General features: G+C 39.5%; 2 protein-coding genes across 5 annotated transcripts in view; both read left to right on the top strand.

Annotated features, from left to right (window-relative positions):
- LOC134218400 (transcription factor grauzone-like) overlaps window positions 1-23,220 on the top strand; it is a 32,594-nt gene extending 9,374 nt beyond the window's left edge. The window contains exons 1-4 of one of the 3 annotated variants that reach the window (XM_062697345.1): window positions 11,632-11,649; window positions 20,925-21,081; window positions 21,322-22,728; window positions 22,794-23,220. In XM_062697345.1, coding sequence (XP_062553329.1) covers window positions 20,965-21,081; window positions 21,322-22,728; window positions 22,794-23,099 — 1,830 coding nt within the window. In that variant the 5' untranslated portion in view covers window positions 11,632-11,649; window positions 20,925-20,964 and the 3' untranslated portion in view covers window positions 23,100-23,220. Of the gene's footprint in view, window positions 1-11,631; window positions 11,650-20,801; window positions 20,854-20,924; window positions 21,082-21,321; window positions 22,729-22,793 lie in introns of those variants that run through there. The other 2 variants (XM_062697344.1, XM_062697346.1) reach the window with 2 other exon arrangements.
- Window positions 9,335-11,667, top strand: LOC134218403 (transcription factor grauzone-like). 2 transcript variants are annotated; one of them, XM_062697356.1, is made up of 4 exons: window positions 9,339-9,376; window positions 9,458-9,612; window positions 9,961-11,382; window positions 11,448-11,667. In XM_062697356.1, exons 2-4 carry the CDS (start codon window positions 9,484-9,486, stop codon window positions 11,625-11,627), a joined length of 1,731 nt encoding a protein of 576 aa, XP_062553340.1. In that variant the 5' UTR covers window positions 9,339-9,376; window positions 9,458-9,483; the 3' UTR covers window positions 11,628-11,667. The 2 variants fall into 2 exon arrangements, with proteins under 2 accessions (XP_062553339.1, XP_062553340.1); XM_062697355.1 differs by having other exon boundaries at window positions 9,335-9,612.
- Window positions 23,221-26,896: the final 3,676 nt, after the last annotated feature.

The following is a 26,896-nucleotide window of genomic DNA, read 5'->3' as shown; positions in this document are numbered from 1 at the left end:
AACCAGGACCATCAGAAGCGGACACTCTTCTAGTATACTACCCCCTGAAAAACCTGAGATTGGTCCTTGGCCACCGGAAATGTTCCGGGTTTTCCGAGGGTATGTTCAAGATGCATTTTTTCCACTGCCTGTCATTTTATGTGACGTTAACTTTCATCATGTTTTATGGTTTCTCCGAAAACTAGAACTAATATGCCGGCCAATGGTGGCTGTAGATCGAGAATCCATCTAAACTACACAGAGATATGGCCATTTCCGTAAAAACGGTACCAGGAACATTATGAACTGATAACAGATCGGAATGATGCAAATATGAGTATCTGACCTCATGGATTTGCGAGACGATGATTACAGAAACATTTCCAAAATGATAGTGTCCACTGCACACTGGGACACGGGGCGGAGCTAGCCCGATAAAAAACCTTAGAGCCTAAGGGATGTGTTATTTTAAGTTGGTGTCTTCGGAAGGGTGTCGTGTGTTGAATATGATGCTCAGTGTCGAGCTTTAGTTCAATTTTTTGCCGCATAGGTGGTGCTGCGATACAAACTTTTTTGTTTTACGTTTTAGAGCTTTGGTGTCTTCGGCGAAGTTGTAGAACGTAAAAAAATAACTGTAGTCGCCGAAGACACCTAAGCTCTATGTCTTCAAATTGCTGAGATATAGTTAAAATTGTAAAATTTCATTAATATTTATATTTCTCGCACTATTTTACCCAAAATTGTAAAAAAAAACTAATCACACGCGACAGAACTAACTGATTTACACAACTGATTATGGTTATGGTCCATGCTTGAGTTGTTTTTACTGTAACTTGGTATAAAAGTATCATAGAGTTAGGGAAGTTATTGAATTCGAAATATTAAACTATCATATTAAGATAAAGGCTCTGATCGGTTCCTTTATCTTAATATGATAGTTTATATCCATATTTTTATCGAAACACACAGTACAAATCATCGGATAAAGATCGATCGGATAAAGTTAATGCAATCGCATAACATTATTGACATTTTTAGTCATATATATTTGTTTACGATAAATTCAGTCCTACTACTAGGATGTTCAATTGGGTTGTTTAGCAAAGAAAAATATGAGATTTTTTATAGTCTAACATAAAAAGCCTAGGCATTCTCGAACAAATTTTTATTTTGTTTGTAAACCTTTTATTTACATGTTTATACAGCAAACAATAAGCCATTTCAATCGATAGAATGACACTAACATTCAAAGAATGACAGTTGGCCCATAATGCATTTAAAATGCAAATTAAAAATAGTTCCGAGGCTCAAAAAATTCTGAAAAATTGGGGTTAGGCTTAGTTTTTTATGCAGATTTAGAATATGTAAAAACATTAATACCCCTAAACAACCCAATTATAGTTTATGTTGATAATCGATGCACGGTAACGTGTTCTGCAAATCTTTGTCACAACATATTGATTAAGAATCGTAGTAGGCAAAGCGTATGATGTTGATCTTTGTATACATATTTACTGAGGGTTATGCAGGTGAAATTTCAAAATCAAAACATTTCATCTTCATTAATTGTGGTTTTCTTGTTAAACATTATAGCGAATGTAAAAAAACACATTTGCTCTTATCCGATAATCGATATGGCTCAAGGTAATTTATTTTAATCAGTTTATACATATCATACATTAATTAGTATATCAGTATCCAGTATCAGCATACGAACAATTGTCGAGAAAACAGTTTCCTCAAACGGCCAGATATTTCTTCCCAGAATCAGTGCAACTACTATTGAAGTGAGCAAATAAGAGCATTTTCATAATTGTTTGTAGATTAGTCATTTTTATTATTTTTTCCTTCATATGTCACGTTGTCCAATGAAAGTTGCAGTCTGGGAAAAATAATAGAAGGCAACTGAAGTGTATTGTGTTTGCAAACTCGTTTTCTTGGTTAGCCATGAATTGTTTGCTTTGACCCACTAATGTTTCAATATTCAGGTTAATATTTCTCTTTCAACTTGATGAAATGTCAAAAACTCTTGCATAAACCATGAGTACTATCAACTGTGACAGATAGGTTTTAATATGTTATTTTTTACATTTTTCGTAAATAGTCCAAGAAAATCGAAAAAAGATGAAACTTTACAATTTTTACTATATCTCTGCAAATAGAAGGTATACAGCTGAGATGTCTTCGGCAACTACAATTATTTTTCCACGTTCTACAACTTTGCCGAAGACACCAAAGCTCTAAACCGTAAAACAAAAAAGTTTGTATTGCAGCGCCACCTATGCGGCGAAAATTTGAACTACTACTCGACGCTGGGCTTCATATTTTACAAAACACGACACTCTTCCGCAGACACCAACACAAAATTACGCATCCCCTAAGCTCCAAGGTATTTTGTCGGGCTAGCTCCGCTCCGTGGCCCAATGTGCACTGCCACCCTTATAGCAGTTTCCATGGGCTTCCCATGAGGGGCCGGTTTTGGCACCATCTGGAACCATGCATATATGGGTGTCAAAATTTATGTTTTCCCAAGACGATGAATATAGGATCTTTATTAGAGATATATTTTGAGGACTGTAAGACTCTTCGGCCAATTTGTAACAGGTTCCGGAAGTTCTGCAAAACTGACATTTGTTCATGGTGTATGGTCAATCCCGTATCGTTTTCACGAAAATGGCCATATCTCTACGTATACCTATCGGATTTTCGATCTGCAGCCAGCATTGGTCAGCATATTAGTTCTAGTTTCTGGGGAAAACATAAAACATGATGGCAGCAAACGTTATATAAAATGACAAGCAGCAGAAAAAATGCATTTTTAACATACCCTCGGAAAACCCGGAACACCACCGGTGGCCAAGGGCCAATCAGAGGTTTCGCATAGGGCCAGTATACTAGAAGAGTTTCCGCGTCCGATGGTCCCAGTTTGATCAAAATCGGATCATTCTACGCAAAGTTATGCTGATTTGAACTTCGGCAATTTTTTGCCTATCTTAACCTTTTTGTCTAACCCCTGTACTTGATACTTGATGGGCTACAGCTCTTCGATGAACCTACGCCGAATGGAGTAGCCTTCTTCACTGGACTCATCGGGTTCTCTAATTCTAATAAATATTATCTTCGCTTGATGTTCTTCCGGCATATGAACAACGTGTCCAGCCCACCATAGTCTGCCGTGTTGTATAAGCTTAATAACACAGACAAACAGACGTAACAGCTTAAACATTTTTCTGAAAAATCCACTTCTCTACCTCCATCTTGCGAACATGTTACACGAACCAATGTTTCGTATGACATTGTCACCAGAAACGCGCAATCAATCAAATTCAAATTGATCGTTGAAGCCATTGTCGATGGTCATTTCTCTAGTGTTACGTGTTTGTCTGTGTTGATAACGCCGCCAGATGCCATTCTCCTGTTAAACGTCGAGTATTGTCCGCAGCACCTTCACCTCGCGGGTAACATCTTTATCGCACGTCACTAATGTTCCAAGACACAAATTCTTTCACTACCACCACCACTAATGAACCCACGTTGATTGCCAGCGACCGTGTACTTCGTTTTGTGGTATTGAACGTGAGTCCAATCATCGCTGTCTCCTTCTTAAAAGGTACAAAAGCCTCTTCCACGGCACGGCGAACAATCCCTATTAAAATCGATATCGTCCGCAAAACCCAGGAGCATATGCGATCTTGTAATAATAGTTGTACAGTAGATTCGAGAGTGCATCGCCCTACTTCAATCCATCTAAGGTAATAAATGATGTCGATATTTCATCCGCAACCCTTACACTTGATTTCGATCCGTCCAACGTTATACGAATCACCCGTTTTAGTTTCGCCGGAAAACCATGTTCAAACTTAATTTGCACTAATTCATTCCGTTTCACTGAATTGCTTCCACCTGGCAGTCACTTCGGTTTCATCTATCAGCAAATTCCCTTCTTGGTCGTTTCACATGGCGGGAAATGGCGCTGTCTTTCTTCGCACGTCATTGATAAAACCTCCGCATATTATTCTGCTCCATATTTTCCTGCGCCTCTCTAATCACTTGTTCTTCATATTCTTTCTTCTTCCTGCGGTGGGTTCGTTTTTCGGCTGCTCTTGCTTCCTTGTACCGATCTCTATTCGATCGGGTACCCGACACCATCATCCGACTTCTGGCAACGTTCTTCTCGTCTGTCACTCTCTGACACTCCACATCGAATCAACCCGTTCTGGGTCGCCTCTGTGCTCCATGGATCGACGCTCATAGATCGTTGATGTTGTCGCTAACGTTGATTGCACTAATCCGTTCGTCGAGCTTCAGGCGGTACTCAGCCGATACTCTTTCCGCCGACAATCGCTGGATATTGTAACGCATCGTTCGCTGTGATCTTTCGTTCGATACAGTTGACAGCCGTGATCGAATTTCACTGACAGCGAGGGTAGTGATGTAGTCAATGTTCGGACCTCTGAATGTCCGCACGTCGATAACATCCGAGAAATGGCGCCCATCCACCAGGACATGGTCTATCTGGTTGCAAGTTTCACCATGTGGGTGTCTCCAGGTGTGCTTTCGGATGTTCTTTCGTGCAAAGTAGGTGCTACTGATGGCCATCCCTCTGGCAGCAGCGAAATTTACTAGCCGTAGGCCGTTGTCATTGGTAGCGGAGTAAAGGCTTTTCCTACAGATTATGGGACGGGAAAAATCCTCTCTATCAACCTGAGCGTTAGCGTCTCCGATAACAATTTTCACGTCATGCTTTGACATTATCAAGACTTTCATAAAACGTGTCTTTCACTTCGTCGGATTTATCGGTTATCGGTGCGTAGAAGTTGATTAGGCTGTGATTGAAGAATTTGCCCCGTATCCTCAACACACAGATTCGTTCGCTGATGGGTTTCCACCGCATCACTCGCTTCATCTTCTTGCCCATCACCACGAAACCAATTCCATGCTCTGCTTTTCCATCGCCGCTGTGATAGGTGTTATATTTGAATGCAGTGCTGGTCCACGGATCGGAATTCACGTTCTCCGGATCTGGGCCATCGGACTTCTTGAATATTGGCCATGTTCACTCCAACTTTGTGCAGTTCACGAGCCAGAAGGCTCACTTGTCCAGGTTCATTTAGGATCCTGACATTCTAGGTATCGAGTTTCCAATCATAGTCCTTATTTCGTTGCCGGGTCGGTTGCCAAAATAAGGTTCTCTTTTTTTCTATTTCCATTTTACGTGGTATTTGAGAGAGCGAGGCTTTAGTAAGCTACCTTACAAGGGTCGCGTTACCTACATCGCGCTGGTGGGACTGCCACCTTAAGTATAGCTGACGCGATACAGCGTTTCGTTAATCAGCCGCTGGTTATCAGGCAGACGCTGTTTGAGCCGCACCTCCTGGTGAACAAACGCTCGAGGCGTACCTTCTCACTCTAGCTGATGTCAGAAGGACAACATTACCCAGGCTGCACTACCAGCTAAGTACACATCTCTTGGCATTAGCTGGCGGTCTTTTGTCATCGGACGACCCGTGGAAGCGTTAGATAGGAACTTGTGGGGACCAGAGCTATGTTGGGCGCTCCTTCCTTGATGTCAACCCACCATTTTGCAATCCTCATCGTACATAGCGATTCAATTATTATTCAGTTGGCCAATCGACCATTTGTGGCGCGCTCGTCGCTTTTGTTCAAGTTTAACGTTCGCTCACTATTTCTACAGAATTCCCATTCCGACTGTTATTGGTTTAGAAATCGTCGCTTGCCAAGTAAATGTGAAGAATAAAGACCTTTGCATAGCTTCAGTGTATATTCCCCCAAATGCCTCACTTAATCGTCGGCATCTTTGGAGCGCAGTCTCTCTTTTATCATCCCCAGTTTTAATACTGGGTGATATGAATGCACATGGTATTGCATGGGGCGAAACTAGAGACGATAACAGAGCGCCTATTTTCTATGATTTGTGCGACGATTTCAACTTGAATATTTTAAACACAGGCGAAGTAACTCGAATAGGACCTCAAGGTCAGGAAAGTCGAATAGATCTGTCTTTATGCTCTAATTCACTATCATTAGATTCTACGTAGAAGGTAATCCAAGATCCCCATGGTAGTGACCACATTAAGTCAGAAAAAAAATCCACTGTTAGTTTTAACGCTATTTATGAAAATCACGCATACAATTTTATCTCTAGAATGTTGGATTTGGCACCCAAGTACAATTTCAGGATTGTTACGACTAAGCGGATTTCGCGATTTTCGCGGATTTTGCGGTTTTCGCGGATTCGGCGCGGATTTACATAACGATTTTAGGACTTTGTGCGGATTTAGTTTTAGGAGTATTTCAACAAATGAAATTCTATATCTAAGGACGTTTATTTTAAAATTAGTTTATGGCTATCTAGATGGGCTTTATTCTCGTTAGCAAATGTTTTCGAGAACAAAATTAACGTTTGTAGTTATTTACTATCATCAATTTTCGGATATTAACAAACCCTGTTTGAATTCCAGGGTTAAACTCTTGAACATTGATTAAACAAATGTTATGAGGAGAAGGGTGCCACTTGTTGTCATTTTTAAACCATTCTGAAGCATGGCGCATTCAAAACATGTCTGTTGAAGGACATGAACACCCGTCTTTTAAGTGCTTCCGTAGAAATTGTTTTTGATGTTGATTTTGAAAAAAAAAAATTGTTGGAAATTTTTGAAAATATTTTCCCGGAAGAGTTTTTGCAGAGATTCCCGAGAAATTCCCGCAAGAATTCACGTTGCGATTTCCTTCGAAGTTTATTTAGCTATGATCACAAGAATTTCTGTGAAAAATCCTGAAAATTTAACAACAGATTTTTCGGAAGTTTTTCAGCAGTCACCAACAAATTTCTGTTAGAATTTTCCAAGCGATTTATGTAGGAATTAATTAGGGGTGTCCACATACAGTTTCCGAAAATTTCCTGCATGTTGTTTTTGAGGAATTCCATGAGGAAGGATCTAGATTCCATGAGGAGGATCTAGATAAGTTGTTATATCAACTGCTTTTTCCTTAATCCTATTTTCGATTTTGTACAAACATGTGTAACGTTGAAGTTAAAACATATACTTAAAATCAGTAATATTATAAAAACGAACTCGAAAAAAGACGTTCACTAAATTGTTGTAATGTTCAGCGTAATATTTAACATTGATATTTAATGTGTATTTGCTTAGAATTTAGTTTTGGGTCGCGCGGATTTGGCGCAGAATGGATTTTCATGTCGCGCGGAAATGGCGTGGATTTGATTTTAGTCGGCGCGGATTTGGCGCGGAAAATATTTCAGGATCTCCGTAACAACCCTGCAATTTCTATCCCGAAGGGAATTGAAAGCTTTGATGTTTATCTCTATCATTGGCTCTCTGAAGAACCGTTTGTTTTTTGGACATACATGCTGCATCATGTGGCTTTTCTTCAGCCTGTCTCGGCTCATCACCGATGCCGGCCGGTCTCGGCTCGACTCTGCTGCTGCTGCCGGTATCTGCTCAGCATTGCTGCTTTGTCGGGTCTGTAGGGGGGACTGCTGCTGTACTGGCTAGGTTTCGGCTGATGATGGTGGCTTCGATGACTTCATTCCCTGCTAAAGGGTGTGAGTGCTGTTCAATCGATGATGCGGTTGCTTCGCTTGGCCCGGTCAGAATGAAAGGAAAAAATCGCGTTGCGCTATTTTATGGCTTATCGGCAGACCCAGCGGCTGCTCATTCGCTGGTGTCTGCACCAATCAGAACGTGGTAATGGAATGATGCAAGAATTATGCGGTACCCATATTTATAGGTTCCCTTGATCTCAATGTTTTTCATTGAAAACAGTTTCATGCCTATTGAAACAAGTTTTTCGGGTCTTATCAAGCATGGACATGAAAGGCATACTTGAAATCTGTCGATTGAGGGGCTTACCGCAAAAATTCGTCCACTGAGACGAACGCTATTAACGTTTAAAATCTTTCAACACAGCGTAACGCGATCGATTTGAATATTTTGAAATGACACCCGGTATAGTAAAGAGAGACGTAAGTCCTACGTCAAAAAAAAAAACGTTCGCTCACTAGCGACACCTGGTTCGTGATTTGCCTTAAGGTGGCCGCCAGAGTAAACGCGACGTGCGATGCGACTCTGGCCTCACCCTAAGTCAGTCGTACAATAGATGCCCTAAGTCAGAGTATATAATATTGTTCTCGGAACGATGAATTTGATCGCTAAATGTTTCATGTTTTATATCTGTTTGTCTGGGGTTTACAATGAACTGAAACCTCTATGAATATATAGAAATTTAAAAATATACGTCCCATACTAATTCCCATACAAACTTCGAACGCGATGCGAAAAGCGAGAAAGCAATAACCGATTGGGCCCAAATTTTGCACAATTGTTTGGGATCCCGAATGTATTCAAAACAGTGTTGTGCTGAATCATTATCAAACGATAATTATTGCAATTTTCATGTGAAAACTTTTCACGTGAAAACAGTATGCGAGTTTTCGCCGTCCACAACTTCTCAAATTTTGTACTCAAACGATAATAAACACAGAATTTTCATTCAAACATAAATTTTTACTAATATCAGCTAATTGTCAACAGTCCCGTTATAACTTCTATTCGGCGTTATGGTTTCGTGGTACAATAGTAAGGAAAAAGAGTTCAAAATGTAACGGTAAATGCTTCAAATCAAGATACGAATTTCAAACGATTCCTAATCGGTGGCGAGTTTTGATAATTTGAAAGTAAGATCGCGGGTGAGTTTTGATCACCCTCAGGGGGAGAAGGTGGAGCACTGAATCCCTACCCCGACATGTTCTGGTTCTAAAATGTAAACAACAGTGTTAATTCTCTACCACCTTTTAGTTATGGCGAGGGAATTTTTGTGCACACTTTAGTTTTCGATATTTTATCAAAATTAAACACTCATAACGAGGTGGTATGCTTGAGATACCTGCTTGATTAGAGGGACTTGAAAAAGAATTTATTTGCAGTAACTAACCGAATATAAATATGTTCGCATTAGCGATTGCGCCCTAACAGTGGTTCTAACGTTCTAAGCTTCGATGCGTTCGATGCAGAGTACACGAGCTTTGTTCGCCAGTGACAGGCGTATGAGGCCCTTGATCATCCTCGATTTTTCGAAAATTTGATTTTCCCCATCCCTGCGATAAACCAATGATTTGAAAAAATGACTATTATTGGGTCGCTGCAGACAATGTCCCGTACCAACGGCGACAGAATCGCAGTCCCCAAGCGATAGAATCGCGTCGCGTGTGTTTGGGGGAACCTTTAATTGTATAGCCCCAATTTAATGTTAAAATATTATCTTTTGATTATTCGTGCAAGTTGACGTCTTCATTTATGTTTGTTTTGTTTTGATTAGGATTGTGTTTTGATTGTGTGTGACCAGATTTGAGAAGGTAGAATACGAAATTACAGAAATTTACAGTAAAAATGTTTTGATAAGTGATTGAAATAACATAGTTTGATTCCTTGTAAAGCAGTTGCAAAGGCTGATTCACGAAACATGGAATGCGTCGAGGAAAGCACGTCAAAAATAGAATGTCGACTGTGTTTGGAAACGCTAATCGAATTCAAGTGGTCTATCCAGCAGCCAGATCTCAGGGAAAAACTGCACCAGATATTTCGTTTTACTGTAAGTAATTCACTACATACCTGAACCTTCTTTAAGCCCACATTATTTAATACCACAAAGAATTAAATTTCCCATCGATGTAAAAATAGGAAAGTTCTTCAGCTTATACGCCACTTAGCTTGCATCTAACGATGACCTTGTATCATGAAAGCTGCTTCATGTGTAATGTAGAATATCAAATCTGAAAATGCATTAATTATTAATCTTACTTCAATCAATATCAAGCTATGGATTGCAATAATTAAAGCTTATAAATCTATCGATATACATATTCCAAATATTCGGAGAAATTTCTAAATATGTTACCAAATACTTTTGTAATGAAAAATATATTAATTTTGTTTTTAGATCGACATTCAGTCTGGTTTCTCTTCTCACATTTGTAATGCGTGCTTGACGATCATCGAAGATTTCCATCAGTACACTGAGCGGGTTCAAAGCAATCAGGAAATACTTGCTGCACGTCTAAAATTTCCAATAGCTCAACAGAATACGATCAAATTTGAAGCACAGGAACTGGATATCAAACATGATGAATATGACAACGACAAATATGATGATACGGTCGATAACGTTGGTAATGATTGGATAGATGAAGTTCAAACATTTGCCGTGCTCGAGGTAAAAGGGGAACCACATGCTAAGCGAAGCAGCAGATCTCAGAGGAAAGCAACGTTGAATAATACCGAAGCAAAACAGGAAACGAAGCAAAGAAGAACCAACACACGAAGAAGTGGAAGTAAGTTAAAGGTAGAACAGGAAGATGAACAAATCGAATCAGCGGACTGCTTATCAAAAAGTAGCGCAGGAGACGATGATTCAATGGAAGATGAAGAAGATTATCAGCCTGAACAAAAGAAGCAAAGAAAGACCACTGCACGCAGGTGCAAAAGTGGGCAAAACTTAGAAAATGGCGAACAAAACGCATCGAAAAAGCTGAAAAAGCAAACAAAGAAACCCGACCAATCTGTCCGAGATGAATGGCAAGAGGACATCATGCGCATAGAGCAATTCTATGACATGGTTTGCGATCTGTGTGGTGACACGTTGGACGATTTACTCTCACTGAGGAAACACTTTCGGAGTGAACATGGCATGGCAGCATACATCAAGTGTTGCAACAAAAAACTAATGAGAAGGGGAACCATGGTCGATCACATCGTAGTCCATGCAAACCCAGAGACGTACCGGTGTGATATATGTGATAAAACATTCAAAGGCAAACGATACATAACGGAGCATCTGGAAAATGTCCACGGAAGTATCGAGAAGCGACCGTACAAGTGCGAACAATGTGACCGATATTTTGCTAAAGAATCGCTACTTCGAACGCATATTTCTAATCACAGGAAGGTGCATTGTTCGCAGTGTAACAAGGAGTTCCCCAATACACGCTTTTTAAAAGAACACTTGAAGACAGTGCATGACAACGCGCATCTGACCAGAGTTTGCGATCGATGTGGAAAATCGTTCTCGGGACCGAGCGCCCGCAGCGGGCTCAAGCAGCACATTGACGGAGTGCACATGGGTCTAGGCGACAAAACCAAACGCCAGTGTTCTATCTGCCAGAAGTGGTTGCTGGGAAAACGATGCCTAACGGTGCATATGCAGCTGCACAGCGAGATGGGTCAGCCGCACATCTGCAACATTTGCAACCAGAACTATCCGCATTCGAGGGCGCTGACCCGGCACAAGCGTTTCGTGCACGGGGAACAAAAGTATGAGTGCGAGTTTTGCGGCAAAAAATTTCGAAAATCAGTGGCTCTGAAGGTAAAGTGAAATATAGCACTACTTATCTAAGAGCTTGATAATTAATTTGAATCTATATTTTCTAGGAACATCGAGCAACTCACACGGGAGAGGCGCTATATACGTGTAAGATATGTGGATCGACGACTAATTCCAACGCGAGCTATTATTCACACATGAAGAAACAGCACCCTATTGAATGGGCGGAGCAAAAATTGAAAGCAGAAGAAGCGAACAGACCAACTACCGAGCAAACCACAATTTGAGATGTAGCGAGAACTTGAATGCGTAAGATTGATATAGAGATATATTGAAGACATAGACAAACACACCTAGTACTATGCACAGTTTGTGTTCTTGGTTAAACTATAGAGCTTACGATTAGTTAAAGATGGCATAGCCGCTGATGTCACCGGCAAACATCTTTCGTTCGCGAGGATAGGATGAGAGCTAAATGTCAACAGATTATCAATATGTTTGTGCAGATTAAGATTTTTATCACATGATGGAGAGTATCTTGATGTCAAAGTTCACCAATTTTATTTTCATTTGATATGTTATAAGGTAAAAAACCTCAAAATCTAATACAGTACCAAATTTTTAAAACGACTTACCTGCTTTTGTAAACAAAAATTCAAACGTCGATTTGAGGACTTTGAGAGCACTCCCACGCAAACCAACACCATCAACTGATAGCCGAAGCCTTTACCTACGTGTCGATGGTGTTGCGTGGGAGTGCTTTCAGATTCATCACATCGTCGTTTGTTCCTTTGTTTACAAACGCAGATAAGTCGTTTTGAAAATTTGGTATTGAATAGTCTACAATACGTCTATTAATGAGTTGATCGCTTGGATCCAATTGAGCAGGAAACCGCTCAACATTCAACATTAGTCACCTGATTCTGTCTCATGTTCTGAGATAGTAGAGAATTCGTAGCGACCTTAGAATATAGTTACAACAACAAAGCTTGGGAAATAGAAGTTTTTAGATATTTTTATATTTTAATCGTTTAATCATGTACAAGGATTTCTGATTCGTTTGAATTATTTTTATTTTATTTTCTTTTTTATTCGTCATGAAGAATTCTAGCTAAAGATAATTAATATTAGGCTCTTAATACTAATTCTTAGGGTTACGTGTGTTTGTCTTTGTCTACAGCTTTATTAATTCCGAAACATCCATTCACTACTGAATTAGAGAAAATATGATTGCTAGAAACTTTGATGACACGTGGATTCTTTTCCGCAAATTTTATATCAATTTATCCATTTCGAAACATGTGCTGTGCATATTTAGCAAAAACGGCCGAGTTCCCGAATAATATGCAATTTATTGTTTGATGATCAGTTCGTTTCTAGCTCTCAAGTGAGAAACAGGTATTTGTTTTTCAGTGCAAACCATGCGGTTACTGTTTATTTAGAAGCTTTACTATAGACTGTGCATTGTTATTGTTAGCATCTAGTTCACTTTTGTCCTCGCGATGTGCGAATTAAAAAAAAACACTATCGTTAGTCCGTTTTTATCAAGTACAAGTCGAAAAATCATTTGTGCTGGTTCTCCTCAAATAGGGAGAACTTAAAATTTCTTGAGATTTCTTTTACAATGTTCTGAAAACTCATATGTGAATATGTACATAATGTGGATGATATTGATTTGAAAAATGTATTGGAGGTAACCACTTTCCCTTCGATGGGACTCGAACCAACGACCCTCAGGGCTCGACTGAACCCAAGTCGGGTGGTTTAATCCCCGGAATATAGGCAATTAACTTTGATTGAACTGAACCTGAGTTGCGTGCTCTTGCCTACGCAATACGGTCTGGTCTGAGCTTGACGACCGACTGGCATATAGCTCACACAACCTCACTTGATCAGTACAATTGTTGATGAAGAATGTGTGTAGCAGCCAGACATTCTAAATACTCACGCTTTTCTAATGCGAACGTGTACTATACACATGTGGAAGTGTTGGCTTGACAAATGGATTGCGAGTGATTTGACTATGCGTCCAATTTGGGGATCTCGAGCTCATTCAGTAGCCGCTAAGGTTGTAAAGGCCGACGGAGGTCCTTCGTAGCTTAGTTGGTTAAAGCATCAGTCTAGCGTACTGAGGATCGTGGGTCCAATCGAGTCCAATGGAAGGGAAAGTGGTAGGTAGAGGTAACCAATACATTTTTCAAATCAATATCATCAATATTTGCCAGTTGTATTGGATCTTCTGATTATTAACGTTAAACTAGGGTATTGGACCATTTTGACAGCACCTCCCGTCCGCAACGCGAGTCTCATTACGGCCGTCTCCTCCAGTGCGGTTGGCTTTTGGGCTCTACTTGTTGTGCGGTGTTTCGCACCAGCTGGGTCATGACCGCGGTCGAAACAAATGCAAGTGTGTAACATAGCTTAACAAGTGATGTACATACACGTGCATGTTTGTGCAAGCATAGTATGTTCGATTGTTAGCAAGGGCAATGCAATGTGATAATGCGAAAATCGCAATGTAAATGAACAAACATGTTTGGTTCAAGGATAACTAAGAAAAACGATAAGCCTTTTTATGATAAACTGTAAATTATTAATTATATTTTTATTATTAAATATTCGCCAGAATCAAGAGGATTAAATTTTGATTAAGAATGTGTGAATGCACTTCAATTATTCTTATGATATGTGGGTGCAATCATGCGAGACTTATTGTATAGGTCTAAAGCATCGGAACCATTACGTTCTTGAAACGGGTTATAGGAGAGGCTCCGTCAGACGTTGCAAGCAAATCACTCGTGCGAGCGAATGATCTCTGAGAGCACTCACAATTGCAGTCACACGTAGCAGTTTTTTACTTTAAGCAAATGACAGATTTACTCTCATGCAAATATAAACAAAAACGAAAAACTTGTTTTTCGGTCACAAAATCTAATTTTAATCCTATTTTTGCAGTGCAACTCTGCCACCTGAAAACGTTATCACTTTTGCGAGCGAAAAATTTGCTAGTGCTGCACTAGCAAGCGCAATTTCGTTTCTGCGAGTTGAAAATTTTTAACGCTTCGCAGTCACACATTGCAAGCAAGCGTTTGCTTACGAGTTGTAATTTGTTTGCATGCAATCACTTTCAGTGTAGTCAGACAGGCAAATTTTTGACAGTTGTCACTTTTTGCGAGCAAAATGCTCGTTGCGAGTGATTTGCTTGCAACGTCTGACGGCACCTAATAGCGAATAGCTTGCGAATTTAAGAATCTTGCAATTATATTAATAAAATGGTTGCACGAATATTTTATCCATAATGCCACTTCCAGACAGTGGGAGTTAGATTGTAATAAAATAACATACACCCCCTATTCCCGCCTGCAACGTTTGCTACACTATAAAAAAAATACACAAGAGGACCGAATGTATGTGTAAAAACATTTGCGCAAATTGTCAAAACAAATCAATGTCATGTGTAAAACTTACGACTTCGCTCAATCAAAACTCATCATCCGTTCATGAACCATCCACACGGTATTAACGTGTAAAACGAATCGATTTGGATTGAATGGCTTGACATGTTTGCTTGTTTTCTAAATGAATTTGATGTATAATCGTGTTGAATTTTATTTGTTAATGAATGTATTTCGTGTTTTCTTTCATATGTTTACAATGATACAGGAATGCAACTTCCGCCCAGAGTCCGATTTTCGTCATCGAATCGAAACCCAATTCAAAAAGCATTGTTTTGCTATAACTTCCAATGAATCAACGGTGGAGGTATATAAAAAACAATTTTTAATTGGTTTTCAATTCTCTAACGTAAATCGAATTCTGGACGGATGAAATGAAATAAAAACAAATTTTGTACAAATTTATAAAATGTCTTCGCCATCGCTAAATAAAGTTCCTAATTAATAAAGTTGAATCATTTGGTTGTATAGCAGCGGGTGTCATTGTCATTGGCATATTTACACTCGACACTCGAACAGATCCTTGCCGTCTCCATCTTCAGTGGACCAAAAAGCTTTATTACTGTCCTACGACCGATTCCATTGTCATCCACAATGTCAAGAAGTATGTGCTGGCCATGATATGTTGATTCCAGCTGACCGGTATGCATGTCTCTTCGAAGGAATTAAACGTTCTGATTACATTCTGTTACACAAATGTTAAGGGAAGGAAAATATTTGTTATTGACATAATAGAAGCATGGCATTTTCTAAAGTCGTGTTTCATTGATAACTTACCTGGTAATAAGATGGTGGTTATTGTATCGGTGAGCTTTTGACCATTGAATTATTCGATGTAAAAAATGTTGGATTGTGATTTGTTGGATTGCTGCGATATTGGTGTACTCTCCTTGCAGAACTCGGGCTGTTTATACGGAAAGGAGAATATTTTTCATAAGCACGGTTTTAAAAATATGTTTCATTGAGAAAGTAGAATCAACTTACCTTTGTCAATAGGAACACATTTTCTAATCCGATGTTTCTCCCTATGGGCTACCAGTTAGACATATGTTAAATATTAAGACTTTTCATAAAGAATCTAGTATCTAGATTATTCTTTATAAGAATGTAATTTGGATCTTTTCAGTTAAATGGCTTTACTTATTGTCATTTATAATTTAGTATTAACCCATCAAATTCAACCACCGTAACCAATATGTATTTCGTTGTCTACAGTGTGTCGACTTAATTCAAATATTTTTCTTGTTTTTAACCAGAATTTTAGCAAAACATTAAATTACTACAAAATATCAGTTGAAAAAAGTTAGTTTATACGAAAGCACATGTTTTTTTTCGAAAGAGTGACACAATTAGATGATTCGAATGCCTACTCAAGTTTGTTTGAATCAATTCATAACATTTGTTAGAAAAATATATGAGATCGCGGTGTATGAAGTATGGAATTTGCTTTAAATATAGTCATTTGAATTGAGTTTGTGAAGAACATCTCAGTGATATGAAATGCATTAGATTCCATGGTGTAAGCTGATTGAAATTTGTACATTTTGAAACACATGGGTCAAATTGGTTTTGTTATGAGTATCCGTTGTTATGCACATCAATTCGTGGTGTAACAAGTATGGAATACGACATAAACATTGACATTTGAACTGCGTGTGAGAAGAACATCTCAGCGATGTGAAATCCACTAGAGTTGATAGTGAAATCATCCATATTCCGAAAAACATGAATCGAACGTGTATATTTTTATCAGTGTACTCGGGCGCATCAATGACTTTTGGTACATGGCTAGCATTTGTTGATTTCTAGTTCTCGCGACCGGGTTTTAGTATAGATAGTGGAATATATAGATGAGCGAAGATAAATCCTCTGTCTCCAAACGAACTGTCAAACGTGTCTCTAAACGAGCGTGAAGGCTTTTTCTTTCTATTGAAAATATAGGCAATTAACAATTGGATGCATTAACCACACTAAGTCGAATTCAACAGTCGGAATCGCGAAAAGCATCATTACCACTTGGGTTTTTAAATTGAAAATTTTAAGTTATCGTACCGCCGTACAATGGTTCAAATGGGGATGTGAATGGGTCACTGTTAGAAGTTTGAATGCTTGTAGAATAGATTTAATGTCTCAGGATTTAATGTATCTGAGGACACGAAAACTGAATTATAAGAGACCTTTTTGAACGATTTTGTTATCCGACCTCCAGACTGCCGGTGAGGGCGCTGACCCATTGTCACCTCCCAGATTAATTGTCACCCCCGACGACTACGGTATACAAACAATTTTCATATTGTACCAGTGACATAAGAAATCGAATGAATTATCTTGAAATACTCATGCATGATGATGACTACATTCCTAACGCAACCAAACTGTTTTGCGAAGTTTACGTTGGGCGGTCGTGTCTTGTACATAACCCTTCAGATTTTGTTTTGTTTTTTTCTTCCTTCTCTTTTCTTAGTTCTTTTTCTTTTTTATCCTTTCTTCCTTTATATTTTCCCCTTCTTTCTTCTTCCTACTTTTTTTCCTTCTTCCTTTTTCTTCTTTTTTCTACCTTCTGCATTGCTTCTCCAAGGGCCTCGGAACTGACCCAGGGTGGCCAATATGGCCAGAACCATATTCGGATGTCTTAAGGTTACCCCTGACAGAATCCAAGTTTCAAAGTGCTCGCGCTTTCGGGGGCACACCACTCGATACGGAGGCGGCGGACAACTATCATTTTTGTTGATTCAGCTTTGCTGCGTCGCAGCATGCATGAAAAAATCAAAATAACAGTTGTGCGTTGTTTCCGTATCGAGTGGTGTGCCCCCGAAAACGCGAGCACTTTGAAACTTGGATTCTGTAAGGAGTGACTTTAATCTATCTTGTCTTGCAAAATGGTGAAGTTTGATATCACCCATATTGCCATATTTGAAATATTTTGAAAAAGGCAGATTTTGATGCCTCCGGAGGATTACCCAATGTCCTAGGAACCTCGGTATGAGGTCATGATGCAATAAGGCATTTTATGAGACGTTTCGTGGTGGCCCGATTATTTACTTCTAATGTTTTGATTTGGTATTTGGTACATTCCGTTAGGTCCGAACACAAAATAATGTTTGTAACGTTTTACTTTTCATTCGTGTTTTCTTCGGCATTTAATGCTTAGAATGCAATGAATAATCAGACGATTATCTCGGTATTACGGAGAAAAAGAAAAATTTGGATAGCTTCGCGGAAATAACGCGCAGAAGGCAATCCCCGCATAGAACAAATCATACATAGTGTGCGTTGGATTGAACATGATGCAAAAGCAACTGTCATGAAGCCCAAAAAGTTGAATGACGCGTTTACACCTTTACACGCGTACATAACATGTAAGGACTGATCATCCACATCCTGCCGGTGTTAACTAACCCGAAGTGTATAGAACTGGTCCCTAATATGTAGTGGCTCAGTGCTCAAGCCAGTTAATCAAAGAAATATCAAATTTAGAAGAATGTCATATAGTTTCATGCCATAAAAAAATGTTCATAATGATTGGTTTTATCGGCGGGTAACTGAATCTAGACAGCCTTTTTTCTCATTAGCCATCGTGTCGGGCCTATTAAGAGTCCCACGATCCACATAACATGATTTGGACTAGTGCGCTTTGAACGGAAAACGATCGTTCTGGTAGGTTCTCCCCCTGCTGCTACAGCTTTCCATCGAAAATTGCAAGAGCTCTCTATTAAAACCTAACCACGTCCTAAGCAAGTTCCACAACTCGCAGCGACTAAGGGAAGGATTGCTAAGCATCTCGGGCATAGTACTTCGTCCTTGTTTTTCTCCACATTGAATAGAATATAGAAATGTCATAGATATAAATATAAATAAATCCTCACAAATTTTGCATTAGCTGCCTTTGATCAAAAACCCGGAAAATATTCATTGGAGACGCTTTGAATTTTCCAGGACTCCCAATTTTTCTTGCAATGCGTAATAGTCTAGTGGCTACTGCTTCTGCCTTATAAGCAGGAGGTCGTGGGTTCAATTCCAGGCTCGTCCCTTTCCTACTTTGTATTTCTATCTTAATTCTTTCTGTGTTTCACGTTCTACCAAAACGATTCCTACTGTTATATTGCGATTTTTTTCACCATTTAGACTCTTATGATACAAATTTCGTCTTACTCAGATTTCGCTTTCGATTTCGCTGCTGGCTACCGTGCGCATTTCACTTGAAGACCGTGACAGATGCCGCAAGCCCCCTAATGTTTACATATTTTTTCATTGTTCTCAGCTCTCCAGCTGACTCCAGCTCACTCTTGAATTTTGTCGAGCGAATCTAATCATTCGTGAAAAATGCTATAACCTTCCACACAATCCCAAAACCTCCCGTGGCACCTATGAGAGGTCGTAGAGTTCTCTGCATCTTTCTTAAGTAGGTGTCCAACTAACCATCCTTCCCCTTCCTCAGCATTCACAAGGACGTGGCCAGGACAGATCTCGACTATTGGAGAGTGCATTGCTTCCATCTAAGAGATAGTGATTAGTCCCAAATCAATATCTGTGGTAACGGATGATGATGATGCTACTCTCATACAATAGTCTTGGCTTGTACGTACTAGGGATCCTATACTGAGAGATATGCAAATACTTTTCCAGACGATTTAGCAACGCTGTTACTTTTGTTAGCAAACGCTTCCAGCACTTGCCGCAGCGCAAAATGTTGAAGCTTGTATATGACTTTGCATTTGATAACAATTTGGATTATGTTTGTCTGTCCACTTACAGTGTTTAAATAAGCATTATCATTAAAATAAAAGTGCAATACAAACAGGCGAAACACGATACATAAACTATATTACTTCTACTCGCGAAAGTAAAACAAATTGTTTATTCGATGAAACTTTTCTTAAAATCTATCTCAATACCTCTCAATCTGCAACAATAACAACGTTCATTTGGCTCACGTTTTGACAGTTCTCAATGCTCGATTGGCTTACAATGGCCGCTTTCGCATATCTCTCATTATAGGATCCCTAGTACGTACCACCTACCGATTTGTGCGAATTGCTCAATGATAATGATAAAGAATGCAATGCAATGAATAATCTAACGACACGTTTTAAGAATCGTATGAAAAACTTTGTTTTAAAACCCTGGTAGACGAAAAGCAAAACAGTCAGAATTGATGATAAGACACATCGGAATATTCAGCGCAAAATTACCAAACAAACGGGCTCCCACTAATTGTCAAAGTGGATAAACACGAGAAAAAAGGCTGTTTCGATCTGTCTCATAAAATGCCTTATTGCTATACACGCACAGCCGAAAGTATGCTCTTTTCGGCAGAAATACTCTCTTTTGCGGGAGAATGGGACTACCCACAAAAGGAGTAAAATTTGATGCATAAAAAGGATAAGTTTTACACACTTTTCCTGTTTTTATGCATAAATGTTGATCATTTGTCATAATTGTGCATAATATTTATTCCTTCACTGAGGAAAATGGACGTATGATTTTCAATCAAACGCCTTATGAAAATTTGCCACAAGGAATCAGTATGAATTTCAATATGTTGCCTTATGAATCATGATTTTCATTTGAAAAAAAGTGAAATGCCGCAGACTGGGTTCGAACCATGGACGCCGGGGTCGGGAGGCCGGTATGTAGACCATTCGCCCATCGACGCTTGATTACTCAGGAAGGTGACTGCGTATAAGAATCACTGTTGGTGGAATAATCAGTCGAAGATTCATAAGGCGCCAGTTATGAATTTCGATAGTCCAGTTCGCTGAGTGTTTTTGTGTGTAGTCCCATTCTTCCACGAAAGAGCGTACTTAGAAGTCATAATTGAATACTTTATAGTCAAAAGAGCATACTTCAAAGTCTTTTGTGTGTAAACTTTTTAAGCAGTGTAGATACAATAAATACTATTAAATACACTGGAAGGAAAATTCCTTGGAAAATTCATGCAATTTTATAACTGAGAACTGATGATAAAAATGCTCTTAATACTTATGTCAAACTCAGAAGGAGCGTCATCAATAAGGAACTTGTTTTCCTTGTTTTCATTTTACTTTGGATCGTAAAAGTTAAAATTCCCGAAAGAAATCTAATTTTCTGTGCTCAAAAGTGTTTTTCGTGCATATTCAATACTTCCAGGCTGCCTCTCGCGATCTTCGGAAGGTGAATGTGGTAAAAAATGGACAGCACGTCCAAGGTGGAATGTCGTCTGTGCCTGGAGGCGCTGAACGAATCCAAGTGGACGATTGATCAGCCGGATTTAAAAAAGCAAATAAGCGAAGTGTTTCATTTTACGGTGAGTTTTATTGTCATTCTTTTTGTTCTTTTTCAAACTTTTAATATTTATCGATAATATCCGTCAATATTACTTAAATTTGGCGATTTCTACAATTGCAAAGTCAAACTATTTACCAAAGGATGCTTTTATGTAGGTACAAGTAATAGTTAGGGTTAGGCATAATCTCGCCCATAATCCAACAATTTCTGCCTAATTGTTATTTTCCCCAAACAAACTAGCATTCTTCACAATTTTCAGATTGATCCACAACCTGGATTTTCATCAACCGTATGCAGCGATTGTTTGATAGTAATATCAGATTTTCATCAATATTCGGAGCGAGTCAAATGCAACCAAGACACGCTAGCAGCATCCGCTCAGCTAAAGTTGTCCGAAGTTCATCCGCATGCCATCAAAACTGAGAAGCCCGATCCTGAAAAGGATGAGCCTTATAGTGGCCATGGGAGTGATGTCGAAGATGACGATATCGTCGACGCCGATGATGGTGATTGGGATAATGATGATGTATTTGCCGAACCGCTGGTAACTATAGAAGTGAAGCAAGAACCAACTGGAAAGCGACGCAGCGATTCTCGGAAGAAGGAAGAACCGATTGTGTCGGCACGGGAAACTCGTCAAAGGAACAGAGAAGTTAAGCGAACTGAATCTCCCGAGAAAGATAGAGATGATACTGATAATGATGACGATGACGACTATCAACCCGAAACAAAGAAACAGAGGAAGCCACGGCAATTGAAGGAAAAGAAGATAAAGAAAGAAAAAGTCGATTCTGGCGAGGAAGGCGATGCCGAATTGTCGTTGGAACGACCCAGAAGGAGGCGAAAAAAGGATATCAATCTCAAGAGTAAAGAAGAATTGGCACAAGAAGATGTTCGTATACAAGAATTCTACGAAATGATTTGCGATATGTGCAAAGAGAAATCGGAAGATTTTGAATCTTTGAGGAAACACTTCCGGAAGGAACACGGAATGCCGGCCTATATCAAGTGTTGCGAAAAGAAGCTAGCTAGAAAGTGGGCGTTGATTGATCACATCTTGGTTCATGCGAATCCCGACTTATATCGCTGCGAGCGTTGCGATAAGACCTTCAAGGGCAAGAGATATCTTAATGACCACATGGAAAATGTACACGGAAGTGCCGAAGAGAAACCGTTCAAGTGCGAACAATGTAACCGTTTCTTTGCGAAAGAAACACTGTTACGATCGCATATTGCTAATCACAAGAAGATCCTTTGCAAGCAATGCAATCAGGAGTTCGCTAATTCTGCAGAGTTGAAAGATCATCTGAAGGTCGTGCACAAAAACGAACATACGATCAGAGTATGCGACCGGTGCGGCAAAGCTTTCGCTGGGCCCAGTGCTCGCAGCAATCTCAAGCAACACATCGAGAAAGTACACATGGGTCTTGGCGATAAAACTAAACTTCAATGCCCAATCTGCCAGAACTGGCTGCTGGGAAAGCGTGCTTTAACGAGACATATGCAATTACACAGCGAGGTGGGTCAACCGCATATCTGCAACATTTGCAACCAGAATTACCTTCACTCGAGAGCACTGGCGCGTCACAAGCGGTTTGTACACGTGGAACAAAAATACGAGTGCGAGTTTTGCGGCAAGAGATTCAAGAGACCGTTGGCTTTGAAGGTGAGTCTATGCTGGGGAAACTGATAACAATTCGTGAATTTCGTTGTTTTTTTTTCAATTTGTAGGAACATCGTGCAACCCACACGGGAGAGGCACTTTACGCGTGTAAGATTTGCAATGCGTCGACGAATTCAAATGCCAGCTATTACTCGCATATGAAGAAAGCACACCCGATTGAATGGGCAGAGCAAAAAATGAAAGCGGCAGAAGCGGCTGCACCAGGTCCGCTGGAACCGAATGTTCCCGCTGTGCCTATAGAACAGACGTCGGCGGTTTCCATAGACGAACAATCGGCAGTTTCCATTGAGGAACAACCAATAGTGGTAGCCATTGAACAACCCCTGAAGTCCGAAGCATTCTCTCTCCAGTAATTCATAGTAAGATTGGTATGATGTCATACTCTAGATGATTTTTATTTGTGCCGAAATTTCTCTGAAAATTGTGTATAGTTCATTTATGTTTTCCTTGAATTCAAACAAAGTTATAAAAAGATCACATTAAGGTGTTTGGATTGATCTAAAAAACGCACCTGAGCAATTCTTGTGACATCGAATGTCGATTTATATTACATGGAGTGTTTCTGAATGACATGAGCTAATTTATTTTAAATCTACACCATCTACTCATCCTCAAGTCATTAAAACAAAAGGGTCATTCGGAACCTGGTCAACTGAACGTTACTGTTACAATTGTTGAGCGAATTATTTCCATTTTGAACACTCACTGTCGTGGTGAGTGTTCAAAAATGGAAATAATTCGCTCAACAAGTGTTCAAATAACTATTTAAATATGATATATTTAAACTTTTTCTAGGTCCCTTGAAACCGGATCCAGAAGTCTCAGCGAAGCCGAAATGCGGCCAAAAACCAAACCATTAGACATGATGTAATTCTTTGCTCTAGATTACTCAAAATATCCTCACCATAGGACTACCATAGATATTATTTGGCCCTGTAACTTTTAATACAATTGTTCTGTTTCTCATATCATTATTCTTGATTTCGGCACCCCCTGAGGGGCTAGCGCCCTTGGCGGGGGTCAATTCGGCCAACCACACGCTACGGCGCTGTGGACTTTCTATAAATCAAGCATAATTTTTCATAACGATGTAGGGGAAGTGCCGGCTTTGGCAGGTTTTGTTCTATTATTGTCAGGAGTGTTTTCTTCAACTAATTATGCTCAAATTTGGCCTAAACATTATTTGCATATTAACGAATATTATGGCCAAATTTCATGGAATTTGGTCAACAAAAACCACCCTGACAATAATAGAACAAAACCTGCCAAAGCCGTCATTTCCCCTATGTAAAAAAAGTAAATAAAACGTGGTTTTAAATACACCGTGACAATCACACGCAACTCTATGTAGGGTATCCAATCATGGTTTGAACTAATGAAAAGCGTATCATGGTTTGAACCATTTTGAAATCAGTAGAAATTACCATCAGAAAATGAACCTAAAACAGAATGAATGGCATATTTAGGTATAGGGACACGGCAGGTATTTTCGTCTGTTCGTCATAGTCTCGAAAACCAATAAAAAAGACGCTTTTTTGTAAAACTCATACGTACCAAATCGTAAGCTCAGGAAAAACGTTCTACTATAGTGGAGTTCTAGCAAATGTACGTTGCTTTCGTTGGTTTTAGCCCCTACGACGAAGGACGGAAATACCTGCCGTGTCCCTACTGGAAGTGATATAGTTTATTTAAACATCCGTACATATTGTTTAAGTGATAAATAGGCGATTTAAAAACGTCCTGAATTTGCGCTAAATCCCCCCACCAGTGGCATAATTTCAAAAAGCTCGTAAAGGACGCGTTTTATAACATAGGAGTGAGATCAATATATCAAAAGAACGCTATTTTTATCTGTAATCGACTGACATCATCATACAATTGAGAAACAGTTTTAAATAGTTAAAATAGTAACATTTATACAAGGTAAAAACTGATCTTGGTTTGAACTAAATTCGTACCACGGTTTGAACTTGTAAATGCAGTCATGTTCTGCTGCAGTCCGCTAGGAGCGCTGCTTGCGCCTAGCTGGAGCATTTTGTTTACATTTCCAATATGAAAAAATCGCATTTCATATCGATAATTTAGACGATTTTAACACGTTTCGAGTTACTAATCTAATGCGAGAAAATGAATAATAAACAAATTTGCTTTTCTATAGATTTCCTCAAAGTTTCATACATGTGATTAGTATTATATTTAGGAGCTGCTGCAGTAGTTCAAACCATGGTACGAATCTACGAATCTACGACCACTAATCTTTTGTGCCTAACTTCGAGCATTACCGACAGCCTTGTGCAGAAAGCACAAACGGACGTTGTATATACGGACCTATCTGCAGCTTTCGATAAAATTAACCACGCTATCACGGTTGCGAATTTGGAAAGACTTGGCATTGCTGGTTATCTTTTGCGCTGGTTCCATTCATATCTCACCGGACGGAGACTGTCTGTCACGGTAAGCAATTCTCAGTCCACTGAATTTTTGGCAACCTCAGGCATTCCTCAGGGAAGCCATCTTGGCCCCTTGATATTCCTCTTGTATTTCAACGATGTAAACAATGTGCTTCGAGGACCGCGACTGTCGTATGCGGATTATATGAAGCTCTATCCACTAATTCGGTATATCTCTGACTCAATGGACCTACAACAAGATATTAATTTATTTGCGGCTTGGTGCACATTGAACCGGACCGGATGGTGGTCAATCCTAGCAAATGTTCCGTGATCTCTTTCACTCGTGTACATCAGCCAATAATTTACAACTACGAGCTCAATGGAATTGTGATGCAACGTGTGAACTGTATAAAGGATCTTGGTGTTATTCTAGATACGCAGCTAACATTCAAGCATAATGTCTCTTACGTGATTGAGAAGGCTTCTAGAATATTAGGATTCATCTTTCGCGTCGCCAAGGGTTTCACCGATGTTTATTGCTTGATATCACTGTACTGTTCACTGGTTCGATGTACGCTGGAATATTGTTCCGCTGTATGGCATCCTAATTACCAGAACGGATCAGTAAGAATTGAATCTGTTCAACGCCGCTTCATTCGTTTTGCTCTTCGGTTGCTTCCATGGCGAAACCCATTCCGGTTACCAAGTTATAGCAGCCGTTGTCAATTAATTAATCTTGAAAGCCTACAATTGCGGAGACACATTGCACGGGCCATGGTCGTTGCTGATACGCTCCAAGGCAGAATCGACTGCCCTGAAATTCTGGAATCAGTAAACTTGAACGTTCGACCTAGGGCACTGCGAAATAACGGAATGCTGAGGATACCTTTTCGAAGAACGAATTACGGACAACGTGGAGCGATGGTGGGTCTACAGCGGGCATTCAACGAGGTTGCCCCATATTTTGATTTTAATCTATCCCGACAGACGATTCGTCGTAATTTTACAAGGGCTTATTCTGCCATGTTTCATGATTAACGATGATTTTATTATATTTACTTTTATTAGTATTAATTAGGATAAGCATCATTAGGACCTAAGTTGTCTGTTGATGAATCAATAAAGAAAGAATAAAGAAAGAAAGAATCAAAGTTATGTAATTATTGAGTTTTTTCAATGAAACTAAGCATAAATATGTGCATCCAGGATGTTTTTAGAAAGATAATGAACTAAGTCCATATAAACTAGAAATCACAGTTGTAACAGGTCCCTTTAATGAAATAAATCAACTTTGTTTTGACGGCTCATCTGAAACCCGCCATTTGGCTCAAACCATGATTGGATACCTTAATACACATCAATTTTACTGATTTTAGTTCTTCAAATTCTTCAATTCAGTTTACGTCGATTTGTAACGACGTATGTAGAAATTTTATTTTTTTTTAAATCTGTTACGTCGCTTTTACATGGCACGGCAAATGCTGGGTAAAGGGTACCATTGGTACTTCGCGTACCTGAAGGAATAAAATAGACCCCTCTTGCGGTCCTTAGCCTCCCCAGCAACTCCTATCCCTACCTCCCCATGGTGCTGGCCGGGATACGAGCAATCTTAGGGAAGATCGGGTAACCAACCCCGATGGGAACTATGGTCGTATGATGACAGGGAAGGGGGGGGGTTTGCTCCTCTCCGGAGGTGCAAATCTTATTGAGCGTCTGTTCTCCATGTCAGGATCGGCTCACAACAGCGTCTGTTCTCC

The sequence above is a fragment of the Armigeres subalbatus genome, chromosome 2 (assembly GCF_024139115.2).
Source record: "Armigeres subalbatus isolate Guangzhou_Male chromosome 2, GZ_Asu_2, whole genome shotgun sequence".
In the NCBI taxonomy this organism is placed as follows: Eukaryota; Metazoa; Arthropoda; class Insecta; order Diptera; family Culicidae; genus Armigeres; species Armigeres subalbatus.
This window is presented reverse-complemented; position numbering and strand designations above follow the sequence as displayed.

What these genes read in the sequence shown, in the direction of transcription:
- LOC134218403 (XM_062697355.1), top strand. Translation starts at nt 9,484, where the DNA reads ATGGAATGCGTCGAGGAAAGCACGTCAAAAATAGAATGTCGACTGTGT. An exon ending in ACCAGATATTTCGTTTTACT is followed by an intron (nt 9,613 to 9,960) that starts GTAAGTAATTCA and finishes TTTTGTTTTTAG; the next exon opens with ATCGACATTCAGTCTGGTTT. An exon ending in GAAAATCAGTGGCTCTGAAG is followed by an intron (nt 11,383 to 11,447) that starts GTAAAGTGAAAT and finishes TATATTTTCTAG; the next exon opens with GAACATCGAGCAACTCACAC.